The 19,057-nt window shown below is 52.8% G+C and overlaps 1 protein-coding gene across 1 annotated transcript in view; it reads left to right on the top strand.

Annotated features, from left to right (window-relative positions):
* The window catches only part of MAN1C1 (mannosidase alpha class 1C member 1), a 174,499-nt gene that overhangs the window by 132,229 nt on the left and 23,213 nt on the right, over positions 1-19,057 (top strand). Inside the window, exons 4-7 of the mRNA XM_073007686.1 lie at positions 1,471-1,551; positions 7,712-7,806; positions 12,792-12,909; positions 18,384-18,477. Of these exons, the coding sequence (XP_072863787.1) occupies positions 1,471-1,551; positions 7,712-7,806; positions 12,792-12,909; positions 18,384-18,477 (388 nt within the window). The remainder of the gene's footprint in view (positions 1-1,470; positions 1,552-7,711; positions 7,807-12,791; positions 12,910-18,383; positions 18,478-19,057) is intronic.

The following is a 19,057-nucleotide window of genomic DNA, read 5'->3' as shown; positions in this document are numbered from 1 at the left end:
CCTGAGCCTTAGATTCCTCAACTATACAATGAGAATGGTGACAACAGCAACGATATTAATAATGCCTAACTCATAGGCTTATCATGAGAATTAAATACAGTGGAAAGTTGTAACCACATTTTATAACACTGTGAAGTCTGATGCTGGTGTAAAGTGAGGTCACCCTTGTCATTATTAGGATGACTTTGAGGCTTGTTAACACTTCTGGTTGTTTGTGTGAGGCCAAGGAAGCTGAGAATCCTCCATTACACGTCTTTGGGTTGGAGAAAGATGGAGGAAGGAGAAGGAAGGAGTGTCCCCCTAGGCCTTCCTTGTCCCCTGTGTAGACAGTGGCTCTTTGGGATACAGAATGGGCTCAGGCAGCCACCCACAGTGCCCTAGGAACCGGGGAACACTCAGGCAGGTGGGGGAGGTGAGGAAATGTCCCTGGAAGAAAGCAAGGTGGGGTCACTCGACCTCAAACCTTGACTTTCTCATCTGAGAAGTGGGAATGATGACCCTTGCCACACTCTGACCTCACTGAGCCCTGGGAGGCTGAAAGGGAGCGGTTTTGCAGGTGCTCTGTGGGTGGAAGAGTTCCCCCAGGTTAACAGATGAGCACTGCTGCAGTGATAAAGATAGTGGTGTTCAAAGCATGCTGGGGGAACCCTCCAGGGCAAGGAGGGTGACAACAGGCATGTCCGGCTATGGGCAGGCCTCTCTCTGCAGCGCCCCTGTGTCCCATGCCCACCCTGCATGGGAGGGGTTGGCAGCCCTTTTCTGCAGCTGAGGAAATGGGGCAGGGAAGGGCTGCACATCTTTCCTGAGGTGCCAAAGCCAGGTCCGTGGCTTAGGTGGGATTTACCCCAGATCTGGTCCTGGCGTGATGCTCCAGCACCCCTGATTTGCAATCCCAACTTAGGAAAGAAAATAGAAATGATTAAGGCCAGTATGGGCATGCCCTGTGCGCTCTGAGCTGAGGGCCCAAGAAACTGTTGCTCACTGAATACGCAGCTGCCTGGCCCCTCCTTCTTAGCCCCAGCCTGTCCCTGTCTGCCCCACAGCCTCCTCAGAGAACCAGAGAAGGGCCTCGCTGTCTTCCTGCTAAGCCCTGGGGTCTCCCCGGGAAGGGGAAGTAGCCTGACCAGAGTGGGCTTCGCCTCCCCTCAGTCTAAGCTCCAGCCAGCAGCTCTCCAGGCAGGTTCTGGCTCTCCTTGGAGCACAGCCAGGCATCACTTTGCTGCCATCGCCTTGGCAAGGGCTGGGGAAGGAAACCAAGCCCAGCATTTATTTGGAATGCTGGAAATTGCAGGAGCTCTGCCAGGCAGGTGCTGATTCCTCTCAACTTTTGTTATGAAAACCACCACCACCTTGCCTGGCTCACCAGAGCCGGGCACAGGTACGGGAGGAGTATCAGTGGCCAGGGTGACCTGTCTGAAGGGTCTGCATCTTACAAGTGTCCCCACTGTCCCCCTCCTTTCTGTCCTGCAGAGCGGAGAAGCATCCTTGTTTGAGGTGAACATTCGCTACATCGGGGGACTCCTCTCAGCCTTCTACCTGACGGGAGAAGAGGTGGGTTGGACCTTCACGACCCCTGGACTGTCCAGGCTGGAAAGGGCTTTGGAGAACATCCAGTCCTTCCCCCTCAGGCCACCCATGGGAAAAGAGACTTAAGGGGGCAGGGATGGGCCTGGGGCCGCCCAAGTCCACCCCTGAGGGCCTGTTTTCCCTCCGACCAACCCTCCCCTCCCTGCTTAATCAGTCATTGCTTATGGTGGGCATGTTGCTCCCACCCTGGACAGCCCCCCCAAGGCTGAATCTATCACACAAAGCAGCGGCAGCGAGAGGGGAACGGCTCTTCCTCCTTTACTCTGATGCCCCCATTCTGCTGCCCAGGTGAACCCAGCTGGCTCCCACGGGTGCTTGTACGTTCTCTGAGAGCAGCAGCTGGGTCCACACATCATCCACTCGGATCCCACTCAGCATCCAGCAGACACCTGGGCTGCTTTTCACGGGTATTTGTTCTCAGGGCTGATAAAGCCAAGACCAAGACCCCCAGGCCTTGTCCTCCACAGCCACCCCTTGCCCTCCCCTCCTGGGCCAACCACCAGCCAGACACCTGCTCCAGGTCTCACAGGGACAGCAGGTGAGGTGGGGCAGCCACTGCTGTATCTGCCAGTGTCAGGCCTTGCCCCCAGGTGAGCTGTGTTGGCTTCCACAAAGAGGGCTGGGAAGTGCACGCTGCAGGAAGGCAGAGCTGGTGTAGTCAGGAAACCTGGCCCTCACTCCACGCCACCCTCACCTACTCATGGGCTTAGCGAGCTCCTTGTCCCACCCTGGGCCTCACCTCCTTCCCCAGCATGGATGGTTCTGATACCCCTTCGCTCAAAGAGCTCTTAGGACATGGGATAGGAAGGAAAGGTTGGGACCCCAAGGCTGACGGCTCCAAAGCCCATATTCTCCCTGCAAGAGACTTTTGAAAACCACAGAGCTCTATAAAAATGGGAGGCTTCTTCATTCCCCATCCTGAGCTCCAGTGAAAGCACAGCCCAGATATCTGGTGGCGAGGTTGACTGAGTCCCCAAAACGTCAGTCATTGGTCAGTTCTGTTCCCCATTACTCAGATGGGCTGCCGTGAGGCTGGACGCCCCACTGCTCTGACCACCCAGAGACAAATAATGATGCCTGCCCCCCCGCCACCCAAGGAGCCATAGAGGTGAGGCGGGCAAGCTACAGAATAATCCCTCTTCACCTCCACCGCTGCTGTCTGGAAAGTCATTTCCACTTTCCTTCATCTGTGAAGGTGCCAGGGGCTGAAGTCAAGGGTTTCGAGGCAACAGGCGGGCGCCTTATCTCTGCAGTTGCTCCAAGCCTCTCTCCATCGAGCATAATCTCCTCAGCAGAGATTAGCACTTGTACCAATTTGTCCCCAAATAATTGTAGATGGAAGCCCTCGGCTTTAAGCCACCCGGAGCCTGAATTTCATTTGAAAACTCCAGGACAGGAAAATGACAGGAGGAGGAGAAAAAGCATCCGTGTTCTTCAGGGCATGTGCCCAGCCTCCCTGCTTGGCCATGGTCAGTGGAGATGGCCTGCAGGAAGGAAGAGGGGAGGACACAACTGAGGACTCCCGGGGCAGTTTGGGGGTGAGCAGTTCAGGAAAGAGTTGGTCGCTGTTGAGACACATTGCCTCTTCCTTCCTTCCCTCTCTTCCATCCATCTTTCCTCCCTATCGTCCATCTTTCCTTCCGTTCTTCCTTCTTTCGTCCATCTTTCCTCCCTTCCCTCCCCACTTTCCATCCATCTTTCCTTCCATCCTTCTATCCATCTTTTCTTCCATCCTTCCATTCATCTTTCCTTCCATCTATTTTTCCTTCCTTCTGTCTATCTTTCCTTCCATTTTTTCTTTCCTTTGTTCATCTTTCCTTCTATCCTTCCTTCCATCCATCTTTCCTTCCATCCTTCCTTCCCTTCGTTCATCTTTCCTTCCATCCTTTCTTCCATTTGTCTTTCCTTCTGTCTTGTCTTCCTTCCTTCTCCTTTCATCCATCTTTTCTTCTGTCCTTTTATCCTTCCATCCATCATGCATCTTCCCTGCCATTTTTCTTCCCTTCCTCCCTTCCCTCTTCAAGGGCATCTGTGGTTCTGAGAACTTGCTTTGAGGCCTCAACTTCCTAGAAGGCACCAGCAGCTCAGCTTTCCAGAACATAGACCAGATAGTGGGGTGTGGACAGGAGCACCTGTGACTTGAAAAACAGCTCAAAAGGCTCAGGGAGAGGCCAACGTGGCCAGAACCCTTGGGTGGCCAGGCAGGCTCCTGTGCCAGTCAGTGCAGCACCTGCCATCTGGCCACACCTTACTGATTTGTCCCCTGAACACCTCCCTGAACCAGATGCCATGCTGTGTTCCTCATGTGCTTTCTCACTGGAGCCTCAGATGGCCCCATCAGGTGCATGTTATCACCAATTTGCAGATGAGGAAACTGAGACTTAGAAGCAGTAACTGGCTCTGGGTCGCACAGTCTCTGAGGGCTGTGTTGGCCCTGACTCCTGACCCTGTGGCCTTTGTGCTATGGACCTGGGTCATAGCCTGGCATGGCATCACTGCTTGTCACCCGGGCTCAGCCACACTAGACTGAGGCCTCCCTCTTCCCTTAGTCCTTGAGCTCACATGCAGTGGGTGCCTTTTGGGTGGATCTTTCCATTCTTAAAATTTCCCACAAAGGTTTGTGGAATGAAGGGTGAAGGAGACCCCACACTTTTCCTAGGCTGAGGCCTTTCTTTGCTTAAGATGAAGCTTCAGAGGGAGACCCCCTGCTGGGTAGGCCAGTCCTACCGAGAGCCAGTGCCCATGGGAATAACTTGCATAACCACAGCTGCACACGTGATGTTGGCACGGCACTTCACAGTTTACAAAGCACATTCATTTCTCTACATCCTCTCATTTGATTTCCACAAAGACCCCTACAGCAGCGGGGCACATGCCACCATTGGGTTGTGCAGATGAGGAAACCAAGGTGCAGTGAGGTTTCCTTCCCCCTCCCTTCTCCTCCACCTGGCTATTTTTTGTATTTTTAGTAGAGACGGGATTTCACTTTGTTGGCCAGGATGGTCTCGAACTCCTGACCTCAGGTGATCCACCCACCTCAGCCTCCCAAAATGCTGGGATTAGAGGCGTGAGCCACCGCGCCTGGCCTACAGCATCGTTTCAATAGCTGCATGGTGTTTTGTTGCATGGAGCCATTATCTAACCACTTTCCTATTGTTTGATATTTAGAATACTTCCAGGTTTTCCCACTAATCTAAGGGGTGCACTATAGCCACACAGCTGCGAAGTGGAAGGATCCGCACTTGGGCCCTGACTCCCAGCCCTGCGCCCTTCCCACCTCACAGAATGCAATTCCTACTGGTTTCTCTCAACCCTGTTCTGGAATTGTGGCCACTAGGCTGTATCTCTGCATTGGAGAGACAGCTTGGTGTCCTGGAAAAGAGCCTCTTAACAGCTCCACTACCTTGGGCAAGTTGCTCCTCTGAGACTCAGTTTTCTCATCCTCACAGTGGGTCAGCGCCTTCCCCACAGGCTGTTGCAAGGGCTGAGGCCGGGCACGCCTGTCCGCACACATTCACTCAGCATCCTTCCGGGGACAGCTGAGACCTGCAGTGCCAGCCAGCAGCAGGGCCTTCAGAGGAGGGGATGTGGTTTGCTGGCAGAGAGGAGCATCTAAGAAGTGTTAGTTCAGCGTCCCCAGGGCTGAGGGCAGCCAGATGGCTGCGTGGAGCCTCAGTATCTGGGCTGTGGTTCTGGTGGGTTCGTTTGTTCACCTTGGGCAGCCTCCCTGGGGGCAAATAAAGATGTAAAGAACCTCAGTGCGACCAAGGGCCTTGAGAGCCCTTTGTTGTTACTAAGCCTGGCTGTGCACCAGAATCCCAGAGAGCAGATCTGTCTGTCATTCTGGGCTTTGGAATCTGAATCCTAGACCAGCTCCCCAAGGGATCTGATGGGGCTGGTCCCTGTGCCCACTTCTGGGCCCCTCTGTCTGGCACTAGACATTCTCATCTTCTCTGACCCATCACTGCCAGACACAGCGCAGCCCCTCCCTCCCACAAGAAGAAAACCACCCCCACCTCAGAGACTTTAAAAGTCCACATCCCTTTTAAAGTGTCCTGAAATTCCCCTCCCACTGCATTCCCTACACAGCTGCCTCGGCAATTTCTAATTGTCGGGGAGCCGGGGCAGGACTCAAGAAGGCTTTGTTTTGCAAGGACCACAGGAGGTCAGCAAACTGGGCCCCCTCAAGCTCCAGAAGTGAAAAGACCTGTGTATTCCCCACTCTGAGTGGTTTCCTAGGGGCTTGTGTCTCATCTTTTAAAAATAAATAACATTTATTGTGGCTGTTCTTTTATTATAAAAATCACAGAGGAAATAGAGATGAGCCAAAAGAAAATAAAAATGATCCATACGCTTAACCCCCTAGAAGGCCATTATTAATATTTTGTTATATTTCTTTCCTTTCTTCCACGTCCACGGGATCTTTACAAAAGTTGAATTACTCCATTTTGAAATGTATTTCTCTTAATAGATTATAAACCCTTTCTTTGCCGTTAATATTCTTCTACAGCAGCATTTTATTTTATTTTATTTTATTTATTTTTGAGATGGAGTCTTGCTCAGCTCACTGGAACTTCTGCTTCCCAGGGCGATTCTCCTGCCTCAGCCTCCCGAGTAGCTGGGATTACAGGCGCCTGCCACCACGCCCGGCTATTTTTTGTATTTTTAGTAAAGATGGGGTTTCTCCATGTTGGCCAGGCTGGTCTCAACTCCTGACCTCAGGTGATCCGCCCACCTCGGCCTCCCAAAGTGCTGGGATTACAGGTGTGAGCCACCGCGCCTAGCCCACAGCATCGTTTCAATAGCTGCATGGGATTTTGTTGCATGGAGCCATTATCTAACCACTTTACCACTTTCCTATTGTTTGATATTTAGAACACTTCCAGTTTTTCCCATTATTCTAAACAGTGCTGGAGTAAATAAATCTTTTTTTTTTTTTTTTTTTTGAGACGGAGTCTTGCTCTGTCACCCAGGCTGGAGTGCTGTGGCCGGATCTCAGCTCACTGCAAGCTCCGCCTCCCGGGTTTACACCATTCTCCTGCCTCAGCCTCCCGAGTAGCTGGGACTACAGGCGCCCGCCACCTCATCCAGCTGGTTATTTGTATTTTTTTTAGTAGAAACGGGGTTTCACCGTGTGAGCCAGGATGGTCTCGATCTCCTGACCTCGTGATCCACCCGCCTCGGCCTCCCAAAGTGCTGGGATTACAGGCTTGAGCCACCACGCCCGGCCATAAATAAATCTTTACAACATTCTCGATTATTTCTTCAGAATAAATTCCCAGGCAGGAAACGGCTGGGTCAGAAGGTCACAGGTCCTTTTGAATTAATCAGACATCTCAGAACAGTTTGAAGGGGTCCGAGCCTCAGGCAGGGGCCGTGATGCCTGGGATCTCCCTGTGGCTCCCTTGCTATCCTGTGGGTGGTTGAGGATAAGCTACTCACCCTCTCCCTTCATTCCCCGTCTGTGAAATAGGAATGGTGGGCAGGATCAGGATGTCAAAGTGGGACAGGCCTGTCCACTGCTGTTACGCAGGAAGAGGGAAACTGTCCCCCAGGAGGAAGTGGTCTCTGGAACCTGAGGGTGGTCTTGGCTCCCAGTCCAGTGCTCTTGACAGTCTGTCCGAATGGCACTACCCGTTCCCATGCCCGCTGCCTCTGGTATCGTCCTGCAGTGTGGGCAGGCACGGACCTTTGGAGACCGGCCCATCTCTGCCAGGTCTTCATCTGGACTTGGAGGTTCCCCCCCCCACCCCCGGCACATCACTGCTTTCTCCCTCATCTTCCCAGTAGCCACCCCGTCCCAATGAGCAGCATCCAGCCTTTGCCACCAGAGTCCTGACACTGTGGTAGATGCTTTGCCACAATTATCTAATTTTCATTTCTCTCAACAACTCTGTAAGAAGGCCAATATTATCCTATTTTACGGACAAAAGCTGAGGCTCAGAAGTACCTTGCCCAAGTCCACGTGGCCAGCAGTTGGAAGGGCCAGGCTGGTGGGCTGCAGCACTGCCACCCACTCTAGGCCTGCAGCCCTGGGTGGTTCATCCTGCCTGCAGCAGTTCTGGGGTTGATCTTCCCTCACCCAGCCTGGAGTCGAAAGCCCTTTGACCCCCCTCCTTTACAGGTGTTCCGAATAAAGGCCATCAGGCTGGGAGAGAAGCTCCTGCCAGCGTTCAACACCCCCACGGGAATCCCAAAGGGCGTGGTGAGCTTCAAAAGGTAGGACGCCATCTTGTTCCCCACTGGGGCTTTGCTGTGACCATGCCCGCCGCTTGTGTGTCTTCTCTGGGTGGGGCTGGTGAGGAGGCTCCAGGGGCAGTGGGCAGGCAAGCAGGAGGGAGGACCCTTGGGACCACCTTTGTCAAGCTCGTTCTTTTATGATGTAGAAACTGAGGCTCAGGGAGAGGACCATACCTGCTTTGGGAGCCACAGTGAGTCGGTGGCACGGTAAAAGTGCCAACGACTTTCCCGGACAGGTGTTTGTCACCAAACCTGAGTCTCAGGGTTTAGTCCACATAAGCCTGAACCTCCTGGGGTGGGCAGGGGCAGTTCCTCTGGACATCCCACAGTGCTGTCTTAAGAGCCCTCCACAGTGGCCCCAAACACTCTCTTCCCCCATTGGGGTTCCAGAGCCAGCAGGCACATCACACCCTTCTCCTCCCCCAGTGAGGAGGTCCCCGAAGCTGCTAGGAGATCTCAGGATCCCAGCCCTCCCAGACAGGAGCCTAGCTCTCAAGGAGCCCTAGCCACTGTCCCTGTGCTGCATGGAGCTACTTACTAGAAGCCACATCCCTGGGCACCCAGCAGCTCTCTGGGGCCATCCTCAAGGCCCTCCAACAACCCCGACCCTAGGAAGGCTGTGATGTTCCACCATACCAGACTTCCCATCCCATCTCCTGAAGTAATTTCTCATCTCAGGACTCTCAACCCAACAGAAGCTTCAGCCAGCTGTCCAGGAGGAGAGGCAGGGGCCCTGGGCTCTGGTTGGAGGACCTGTAGCTCCGATCACTGTCCTGGGGAGGTTCCACCCTTCATGTCAGCCTCAAGGGCTTCACCACCTTTCTCTGGTCTTGCAGAAAGAGGGCTTGGCATGTTCAGCATCTTCATCAACTGTCCTCCCTGTGGTCGGGAAGAATTCCCAGGGTGTGAGCTCACTGGAATCTCACCATAGGCCAGGGAGGGGGGTGCTCTCGGGGACTGGAGAAATCCCAGTCTCGATGCCAGGGTTGACTCCTCAGAGCTGGACTCTTGGATCTCTGCTCAGATCCCTCTTCCATAAACACTGATCCTGGAGAGACACGGCCAGCTGTCATGAAGCCCAGACACACACACACTGTCCTCTGGCTCCCCCTCCCTGGGTCTGGGGTAGGACCTCGTTGGGGGCATCCTTTCCTCTTCTGTCCCTAGCTCTTCCCTAGGTCTCTCAGAGCAGGGACCTGATCTGACACGAATCCTGACATTTCTGATTAAGGAAGTGCATTTGCTTTTAGGCTGTTTGTGTGTTCTCCATGCCATGTGCGTTCATGTGTATTTCCTGGCAACATCCCCCTTTTTGTTCTTGGTAAGAGAGGCTGTTGCTAAAAATGCCTGCCTCAGAGAGTGGCAGGGCTGTATGGGCCCATGTGGCACTGAGTTTGCTCTTCAGAGGGGGCCTCCTGGCAGGAGCTGGGCTACTGTTGTTGCACCTGCCCCTGGCAGGGCTCACTGTGGGCAGCCCCGACAGGAGGGGCAAGAACGTGGGCCCTCCAGGAGAGTAGGTAACCAGCCCTGCCCTACACATCAGGGTGGGAAGGACCCTGAGGGGAGGCCGTTCCCCAGCAGGTTTGAGCTGCACCTCCTCCCTGGTGTCTGCACAGACCTGCCTGGGAGACTGAGGCAGGGCCAGCCTGACCTGGGACCTTCAGGGACACTGGACTGCCTGGGAGAGTGACGACGGCCTGTGCAAGGACCTCTGCAGCCAAGTCGGTCTCTTTCACTCATGCTCTCTCACACACATGCAAACACTCTCCTGCCACCCTTCTAGATCATAAAGGCCCGGATACACAAGCTGGCCTTTGTCGCAGACACGCTGGCATCCATACACAGGCACACACATTCACAAACGAATATCCGTTTACACGTGCATGCTTCCGCCACACACAAATAGACATGTCTTCACAATCGCAAATGTCTGGTGAGAAGTCACTGTGCGTCAGGCATCACGTGAGCACGTGACATGGATTGTCTTTTCGACCGTACAGCAACCACAGGGACTCCATTTTACCAGTAAAGAAGCTGAGGCTCAGAGAGGTGAGGTAACTTACCTGAGGTCACACAGCAGCAAAGCAAACTTAATTAGAAGCCCAGTCTGTCTGCCTCCAAAGTTGATGATTACACCATACTCATGAGTGTACCTGCCTAGAAGCTATAGCCAGGGTGGGGAGGGGCATTGTGGAGCAGCCCCTCCTGCCAGGAGAGAGAACACAGGCTCTGCGCCCACTTGCACTTGAAAGGCTGGGAGAGGAGGGCAGAGCTTCCTGCTGGCCCATTGGCTCACAGGGCTGAGCAGAGGACCTCCTGGTCTCTGGGATGCTGCCCAGAGCAGATGCATTTGGGGCACAGAACACCTAGGATTTGGAATTGGATTCAGTTCTGCCACTTACTGTGTGGCCTCGCCCTCATTCTATGAAATAAAGATAATGGTATCTACCTCCGAAGTTGGTTGTGAAGGTAAAATAAGAACCACCAGAACCACCTGGCACAGATTAGAAACTTAGTAACAACAACATTTACATGTGCATAATTACATAATGATAAAAATGACAATACTTACATGCATAATTTATACCTCACAATAACTCTATGAAGTGTGGGTGCTGTCACTTAAGGGATGAGGAAACTGAGTTCTAGGGAAGTTAACCAACCTGCCCAAGGTCACCTTGCTGGGACCCGGAGAAGCCAGCATTGGAAGCTGGGCAGGAGAGGAAAGGCACCCAGCCACCTGCCCGCCTCTGCCCAGGCCGGCTCACTTGTCTGCCAGGGCGTCTCCACCACAGGAAGCCCACTCGGGAGGGTGAGCGTGTGGGAGTGGGAGAGAGGAAGGAGAGGCCCACGTGGGGGAAAATGAGAACAAAAGACAGCTGGAGGGCTGGTGGCTTTTTCCTACTTTAAACTTCCCTGAGAATGCAGGAAGAATGAATTATTCAGGAAGCTCTCTGAGACTCACTGAGATCACAAGCTGGAGAGAGAAGTCTCAGCTAGCCTTGGGGGAAGAGGGACAGAGAGGGGGCAGGATGGCAGCTCCCTCTTTCCCTCTGGGTGAGTGCAGGGCCATCTTAGGGTGGGAGGCCCAGCAGACCTGTTTGAATCCTGTCTCCATCATCTTCTGCCTCTGACCTCGAACACTTCACTTCCCTGTGTGAGCCTCAGTTTCCTCCTTTGCATAGGGGTATGAATGATGCTTTACGTTATGGGCTTTCAATGAAGTAATGATGTAAACTGCTTGCCCCAGTGCCTGGCACGTTATAGCGGCTCAATAAATGGAAGTTCTTTTGTTTATTCAGATCAGGAGCCAGGTTTCCCCTCCTGTGCAACCCATCCCTCCCCCACTGTCCCCTGCCCCAAGCCAGGATGAAGGGGGTAGCTGTCTCTACATGTGTTGAGGTCACCTGACCCCAAAGATCTCAAAACCTGAGTCCTCCATCTGTTCCCAGAAGCTGGGAGGTTGGTAAGTGTCCCTACTTTCCCAGAAACCACATCCAGCCCCAAGAACGGAGTTAAGAGAGAACAGCAGCATCAGGGGAGCCCCAGCCCTACCCCAGGAAAAGCAGCACCCCTCAAGTGGCAAACAGTGACCTCCACACCCCCATGCCTGCCTTCCTAAGTCCGTCCATGGAGACAGAGGGGCAGATGGGCCAGTTCCTGGGAGGGCAGTGCAACCAGCAGCAAGGAAGCAGAGTGCCCCTGGCAGAGCCAGTCCCTCAACCTGTTCCACACTAACTACCTCAGAGCCGCTACAAATGGGAGGACGTCACTCCACCCTGCTCTGCCCCACCTCTGTCCACCACAGCCTTCCTGCAGAGACCGTGTGCCCCTGGTTGTCCTAAATGTCCCACAGGAAAGATAATCATGATACATAGAGGAGACTGAGGCGCAGGGAGGGGGAGCAGCTTGCCCAGAACCACCCCCATTCTGCACCCTCTTTTCCTCTTTATCCCCAGAAAAGCCCAGGAAGGAGGAGGCATGAACCTAGGAGATGGAGGCATCACCTTTGCCGTGTCTTACGGAGGCAGGCACTGAGGCAAGCAAGGATTAAGTGGTTTGCCCGAGGTCTCCAGCTGAGCGACACTTGAACCTGTACCTTCTGGCTCCAGATCTCAGGGAGACTGTAAATGAATGCTCCCGGAAAGGCAGTGTCCTTGTTCCCTATCCTATGATCAAAAGAGAAGCAAGCTGCACAGCAGTTAGCACAGCCTCTGGCGTCAGAGCCAGCACTGGATCCCAGCTCTTCGAATTACTGTGTGATCTCAGGCAGGGGACATCACTGTCCTGTGCCTTGTTTACCCCATTTGCAAAAGGGGCAGCTGTGAGGATTAACCAGGATCCAGCCTCTGCATTCTTTGTCTTTGAAAGCACACAGCTCCAGATGTGTGGTCACACCAGAACTCCCTGCCTGTCTCATGTAGGTTCCATGAAATTCCAGGCTGGAGCCATTTTGTGTCCGTGGGCAGCACTGACAGTGTGCTGGGAGAGGGAAAGAGCTAGGCGAGGCACTGCTTTTCATCGGCCCCATTTGCACCCGAATCACAGCACTGTTTATCCTCCACATGCAGACCCACCAATGGTTGTGAGCCATCCGGTGCCTTCAGCCAGAGGACAGCAACTGGGTGTTCTGTGGGGTGTTTGTGGTCCCCGACGGCATTAACCACATCATCTGTAAACTCAGCATAACTCTTGTACCAGGTCTCGAGTTCCCAACTCTTACAGGGGTTGCTTGATGATGGAACAGAGAATATTCCAAGTCAGGCCTGGGTTCAAATGACCTCCAGTGAGTTACTTTATCTCAGTGTCCTCATCAGGAGGATTCACTGGAATTGTACGGCAAAAGCTCCTGGTTCCGTGCCTGGCACGTAGTAGGTGCCCCCACCGAGCAGCTGCCGTTACTCTCAGCAGAGGAGCGGGCCTGGCCAGCGGGGGGATGACGGGGGCTGCTTCTGTCTTTTCAGTGGGAGCTGGGGCTGGGCCACGGCCGGCAGCAGCAGCATCTTGGCGGAGTTTGGATCCCTGCACTTGGAATTCTTACACCTCACCGAGCTCTCTGGCAACCAGGTCTTCGCTGAAAAGGCAAGTCTCCTCCCCACTCCCTCCCAAACAGCTCCCACCTTCTTCCTGCTGAGCAGAGGGATGAGCGTGCAGCTGCCACAGGGTTTTCAGAGGCGAGTGGGTCCTCCCTCGTGGATCAGCAGGAGGGCAGTGGGGAGCCCGGGAGCCTAAGCTACCACTAAGATAGCAAATAGCATCTACCTGTGCCCTAACGCCAGGTGGCAGGGAAGGTGGGCACGCAGTCAGTAAGATTCTACAGAGGGAAAGGGAGAGACAAGATTCTGCTGGGGAAAAGGTTCTCACTGGTCTGCGTCAGCTCAGTGGCAACCACCCATATGTGAAGTCTGGAGAAAGTGCAACTGAAATCTAGGCACCACCTTGCATTGGCAGGAATTGGCCACCTGGTGCAGAAGTCCCCTTTCCAGAGATGTTTAGCTTTTCCATGTGAGATCTGCCTGCCTTCTTCCCTGTGCCTGTTTAGCTCATGCTGTCAATAGGCTGGCATGGCAATACCCTGCCACAGCAGATGCCCCAACTGTTCATTCCTGCTGTTCAAGGCCACACGGGAAGCTGAGGGCACCAGTCAGCCCTGACAGCTGCCCATAACTGGCCTTGGGCAGCCCCCACTACCTGGAAGGGTCGCTGTAAGTCTGACCTTAAATCCAAAGAAGGGAAGTGCTCACACCTCCCTCAGATGGCACTCAGGCTCCAGCAGCTACGGTCCCTCCCTGAGGGCTGCCTGGGGAGATGGAAGCCCTGCCCATCCTCTAGAGCCCTCCAGCGAGAACTTTATGGCGGTCCCACTCCCAAAGCCTTGTCTTCTCCCTGGAATGCCCGCCTCTTAGACCAGTATGGGAGCTGGGAGATGACTGATAGATTCCCACCTCTACGCCACGGCTCCCAGCTTGGTGGCTGGGAGATGATCGATTCCCACAGCTACCCCATGGCTCCCAGTATCATGTCGCCATCCAGCCTCAAAGCATCACCTGGCTCAGCTGTGAGGAAACAGATTTCTGGCCTTCACTCCAGGGCCAGGCATCTACATTTTTAATACGCATTCATGTGCTTTTTGACGCATGGTTTGGGAGCACTACTTACTCAATGTAGGAGTCCACCTGAGTGTCCTTAAGAAGCTCAAGAAGAACTGTTCAGCCTCTTCTTGATTACTTTCTCTGACAAGGAGCTCACTGCCACCCTTAACAGCTCATCCTCCTGGCAGCCCTTCCTTCAAAAGTGTTTTCCTTACGTTGAGAGGGACTCTGCCTCCCTGAAACTCCCCCGTTTGAAAGCTCGTGCAGTGAGTTTAACCTCACTTCCCAGTAGCTCTTATTTTCTGATCCCTCCCCACCTCCAAGTCCCATCCCCCAACTTCCCTGTTTCCGTTGCTCTTAAGTCGTCAGACTCCTCTAGGAAGATTCTGACCAGCTCGGAATGGAGTGGGACAGGGAACTCACTCCAGTCCCTGGTTATTCTGGAGTAATAGCTACCCCTGCCTGAGCACCCACTATGTGCTAGGCACATTATAATAGCTCCGCTCCTCCCAACAACCCTGTGAGGTGGGTCTTCCTGGTGTTCCCATATTTACAGAGGAGGAAACTAAGACTCAGAGAGGTGAAGTCACTTGCCCTGGGCCATCCAGCTGGTCAGTGATAAAGCCGTGATTGAAGTCCAGGACGTGCTGGCTCCCTCCAGACCAGATTGATAGAGCAGGCTGCAGGCTTTTGCTCTAGAGTCCATCCGTCTGTCTCTGTCTCCTCTACATTTACATACTCTGGCTATTTTCATCCCCCAATCATGCCTCCCACAGAGGCAATTATTGGCAGTCAACAAATTGGCCCAAATTCTAGAAGCGCCCGCGCCCTCCAGGGGAGCTAATTTAGCCTGCTTCACTGTTCACCACCAGGACAGTCGAGAGTAACTCAGGTACAAGCACATTCCTGTCCCCGTAATGGACTTCGTTAACATAAATGGATATGAAGTCTGACGTGGCAAAGCCAAGTGCTGTCGCCTGGAAAGGAAGGTCTGACTCAGAAAGGTGGCTGTCCCGCACTCCCGGCCCTGTACACACATAACTCCATCAACATGAGACAGTGTCGTCCCGAGGGCCTTTCTCTCCCAAGGGGTCTTGTGCTGGCTGAGACGTGCTGAGTAGGATTTAACCACTGTCGGAGAGCAGGCACTATGGATAAAGCCCTCCTGGATTCCACTTCTCACCTTCAGAGTCCCAAAGGTTGCAAACCCAGCCTCTTCCTGCTCCAGCTGGGGCAGCCTCTGCTCCGTGGTCACCGCCCTGATCTGTGTTGGCCCAGTGCTGCCCTGTGTCGGGCAGGAATATGTATGGTTTACGTTGTCAGAATTCATTCACATCCTGGCTCTGCCACTTAAGGACCAGGTGGCCATCAGCAAGTCACCAAACCTATCTGAGATTCAAGTTTCTTGTCTGTTACACTGAGATAATCCCTTGTCGGTTATGAGGGTTGGCAGTAATGTATATAATGGATCTGGCTCAAAGGAACTGAGAAAGGTTAACAGCTGTCATTGCTTTTTATAATTATTATTCTTTTTATTAAAACCCTGAAATGCCTGTTAGGGCATGGGTTATTCAGGAGCCCAAGCCTCTCCCCTGAAATGATTCCAGGATATCAGTTAAAATAGCATATTACTAGACTGGGCCATATGAAACTGCCAATATTGGACCTTTTTTGATTGCCTTGTATACTTATTGTTTTTTAAATGACCAGAATACTTAAGTTAGCAACACTTAGCACTAAGCAGTTTTCAAGAATATAATACATTGTTATGAACTACAGTCATCATGTCTTATACCATAGATCTCTTAAACTTTTTTTTTTTTTTGAGACAGAGTCTTGCTTTGTCGCCCAGGCCGCAGTGCAGTGGCGCAATCTCGGCTCACTGCAAGCTCCGCCTCCCCAGTTTACGCCATTCTCCTGCCTCAGCCTCCTGAGTAGCTGGGACTACAGGCGTCCACCACTACGCCCAGCTAGTTTTTTGTATTTTTAGTAGAGACGGGGTTTCCCTGTGTTAGCCAGGATGGTCTCGATCTCCTGACCTCGTGATCCGCCCGTCTCGGCCTCCCAAAGTGCTGGGATTACAGGCGTGAACCACCGCGCCTGGCTGATCTCTTAAACTTAATTCCTCCTAACTGAAATTTTATATCCTTTGATCAGCGTCTCACCAACCCTTGGTAACCACCATTCTACTCTCTACATCTACTTCTTTTTTTTTTTTTTTTTTTTTTTTTTTGAGACGGAGTCTCTCTGTCGCCCAGGCTGGAGTGCAGTGGCATGACCTCAGCTCACTGCAACGTCTGCCTCCCAGGTTCAAGTGATTCTCCTGCCTCAGCCTCCCGAGTAGCTGGGATTACAGGTACCCACCACCATGCCCAGGTAATTTTTGTATTTTTAGTAGAGACGGAGTTTCACCTTGTTGTTCAGGCTGGTCTCAAACTCCTGGCCTCAAGTGATCTGCCTACCTCAGCCTCCCAAAGTGCTGGGACTACAGGCATGAGCCACCGTGCCCGGCCACTACTCTCTACTTCGATGAGTTCAACTTTATTACATTCCACATATAAGTGAGATCAAGTATTTGTTTTTCTGGCCTGGCATATTTCACTTAACACAATATCCTCTGGGTTCATACATGTTGCAAATGACAGAATTTCTTTCTGTTTTAAGATTGAATTATATTCCATTGTGTATACCACATTTTCTTTTTTTTTTTTTTTGAGGCAGGGTCTCACTCTGTTGCCCAGGCTGAAGTGGAATATCATGATTATAGCTCACTCCAGCCTCAATCTCCTGGGCTTAAACGATCCTCCCACCTCAGCCTCCTGAGTAGCTGGGACTACAAGAATGTGCCATCACACCCAGCTAATTTTTGTATGTTTTATAGAGACGGTTTCGCCATATTACCCAGGCTGGTCTCAAACTCCTGGGCTCAGACAATCTGTCCAACTCAGCCTCCCAAAGTGCTGGGATTATACGAGTGAGCCACCACCCCTAGCCTATACTGTATCACATTTTCTTTTCTTTCTTTTTTTTTTTTTAGACAGCGTCCGGGCTGGAGTGCAATAGCGCCATCTCTGCTCACTGCAACCTCTGCCTCCCAGGTTCAAGCAGTGCTCCTGCCTCCACCTCCTGAGTGGCTGAGATTACAGGCCTGTGCTACCATGCCTGGCTAATTTTTGTATTTTCAGTAGAGATGGGGTTTCACCATGTTGCCACAACTGGTCTCAAACTCCTGGCCTCAAGTGATCCACCTCCCTTGGCCTCCCAAAGTGCTGAGATTACAGGCGTGAGCCACCATGCCTGGCTATACCACATTTTCTTTATTCATTCATCTGTTGATAGACACTTAGGTTGATTCCATATCTTGCCTATTTGAATAATGCTGCCATGAACACAGGAATATAGGTAATCTCTTCAACATACTAGTATCATTTCCTTTGAATATATACCCAATAGTGGGATTGCTGGATTTGACCATTTTTGACCTATTAGCAAGGCAATTTTACCTAAAGCTAACAAATGAGCTACTGTCACTTAACCCCACCTTTAAAAGAACCCTCCATAGGCCAGCCACAGTGGCTCACACCTATAATCTCAGCACTTTGGGAGGCCGAGGTTGGTGGATCACTTGAGGTCAAGAGTTCAGGACTAGCCTGGCCAATATGGCGAAACCCCATCTCTACTAAAAATACAAAAATTAGCCAGGCGTGGTGGTGCATGCCTGTAGTCTTAGCTACTGAGGAGGCTGAGACGGGAGAATCACTTGAACCCAGGAGGTGGAGGTTGCAGTGAGCTGAGATTGTGCCACCGCACTCCAGCCTGGGTGATGGAGTGAGACTCTGTCTCAAAAAAAAAAAAAAAAGGGTCAGGAGTTTGAGACCAGCTTGACCGACATGGTGAAACCCTGTCTCTACTAAAAATATAAAAATTAGCCGGGTGTGGTGGCACAGACCTGTAATCTCAGCTACTCAGGAGGCTGAGGCGTGGACATTGCTTGAACCTGGGAGGCAGCGGTTGCAGTGAGCCGAGATCATGCCACTGCACTCCAGCCCGAGTGACAGAGCGTGACTCTGTCTCAAAAAAAAAACAAAAAAAAAAAACCCTCCTTGAAAGAACCCCTCAAAAAGGACCCCTAAAGCAGCCAGCAATGAGGACGTGTTGAGAATGGGGTGGGGTAGGAGTTGGCCAGGCAGTGGTTCTGGGGTGAGACTGTCCAGGCACCAGGCAGAGCAGTCAGTGGAGAGGCTTATGGATCAGGCCCTGCCACACCCTGCACGTGGCACCAGGGCAAAGCCATGTCACCACCCCCGGGTTGGAGTCTGCAGTCCGTTGGGCAGCTCTCCCTTCCTGCCTCCTCGTAAGGTTTCCTACGTGCATCTGAACCAGCTGCCTCCCACCCTCAGCTGGCTGGGTGCAGTTGGCCTCTTCGGAAGCATGAAGGCTCACTTGGTGTCTGTCTCTCGGCAGGTCAGGAACATCCGCAAGGTCCTCAGGAAGATCGAAAAGCCCTTTGGCCTCTACCCCAACTTCCTCAGCCCAGTGAGTGGGAACTGGGTGCAACGTGAGTACAGAGATGCCACTGTCCCTCATTCAGCAGGTTCCTGCCCAGGCTTCCTAGGAAGACCCTGCCAGTCCCCTGGGCTGAGTGAGGATGTGTTTGTCAGAACTGTGCAGCCAGCAAGGCATTCTCTCGGTGCTCCTGGACACCACCTGCCTTCCCACGCATCCTGGGGGCTTGCCCGTGGTTGTCCGCTGCTGTGGTGCCGGGTGTGATGGCTGCTGTTTACTGAAGGCCTGCCCTGTGTTTTCCACATCCTACCTACCTTATCTGGCGCCGTCAGTGCTGCAGCTTTCCATCTCCTATCCTGCTGCAGGAGCCTCCTGCATTTTACCCCAGGCTCTCGGGAGGGGTCCCAAGTGGAGTCATCCGTTCTAGAAGTGGCTCCAAGAGAGGCCAGGCATCCTTTCCCAGCCCCTTTGATCAGGTTCTCCACTTCCAACTTCAATATGTTTTGTTTTGTTTTGTTTTTGAGACAGAGCCTCGCCCTGTCGCCCAGGCCGGAGTGCAGTGGCGGGATCTCGGCTCACTGCAATCTCTGCCTCCCAGGTTCAAGTGATTCTCCTGACTCAGCCTCCCGAGT

The sequence above is a fragment of the Chlorocebus sabaeus genome, chromosome 20 (genome assembly GCF_047675955.1).
Source record: "Chlorocebus sabaeus isolate Y175 chromosome 20, mChlSab1.0.hap1, whole genome shotgun sequence".
Classification (NCBI taxonomy): domain Eukaryota; kingdom Metazoa; phylum Chordata; class Mammalia; order Primates; family Cercopithecidae; genus Chlorocebus; species Chlorocebus sabaeus.
The sequence above is the reverse complement of the archived record's forward strand: the minus strand, read 5'-3'. Positions and strand labels throughout refer to the sequence as shown.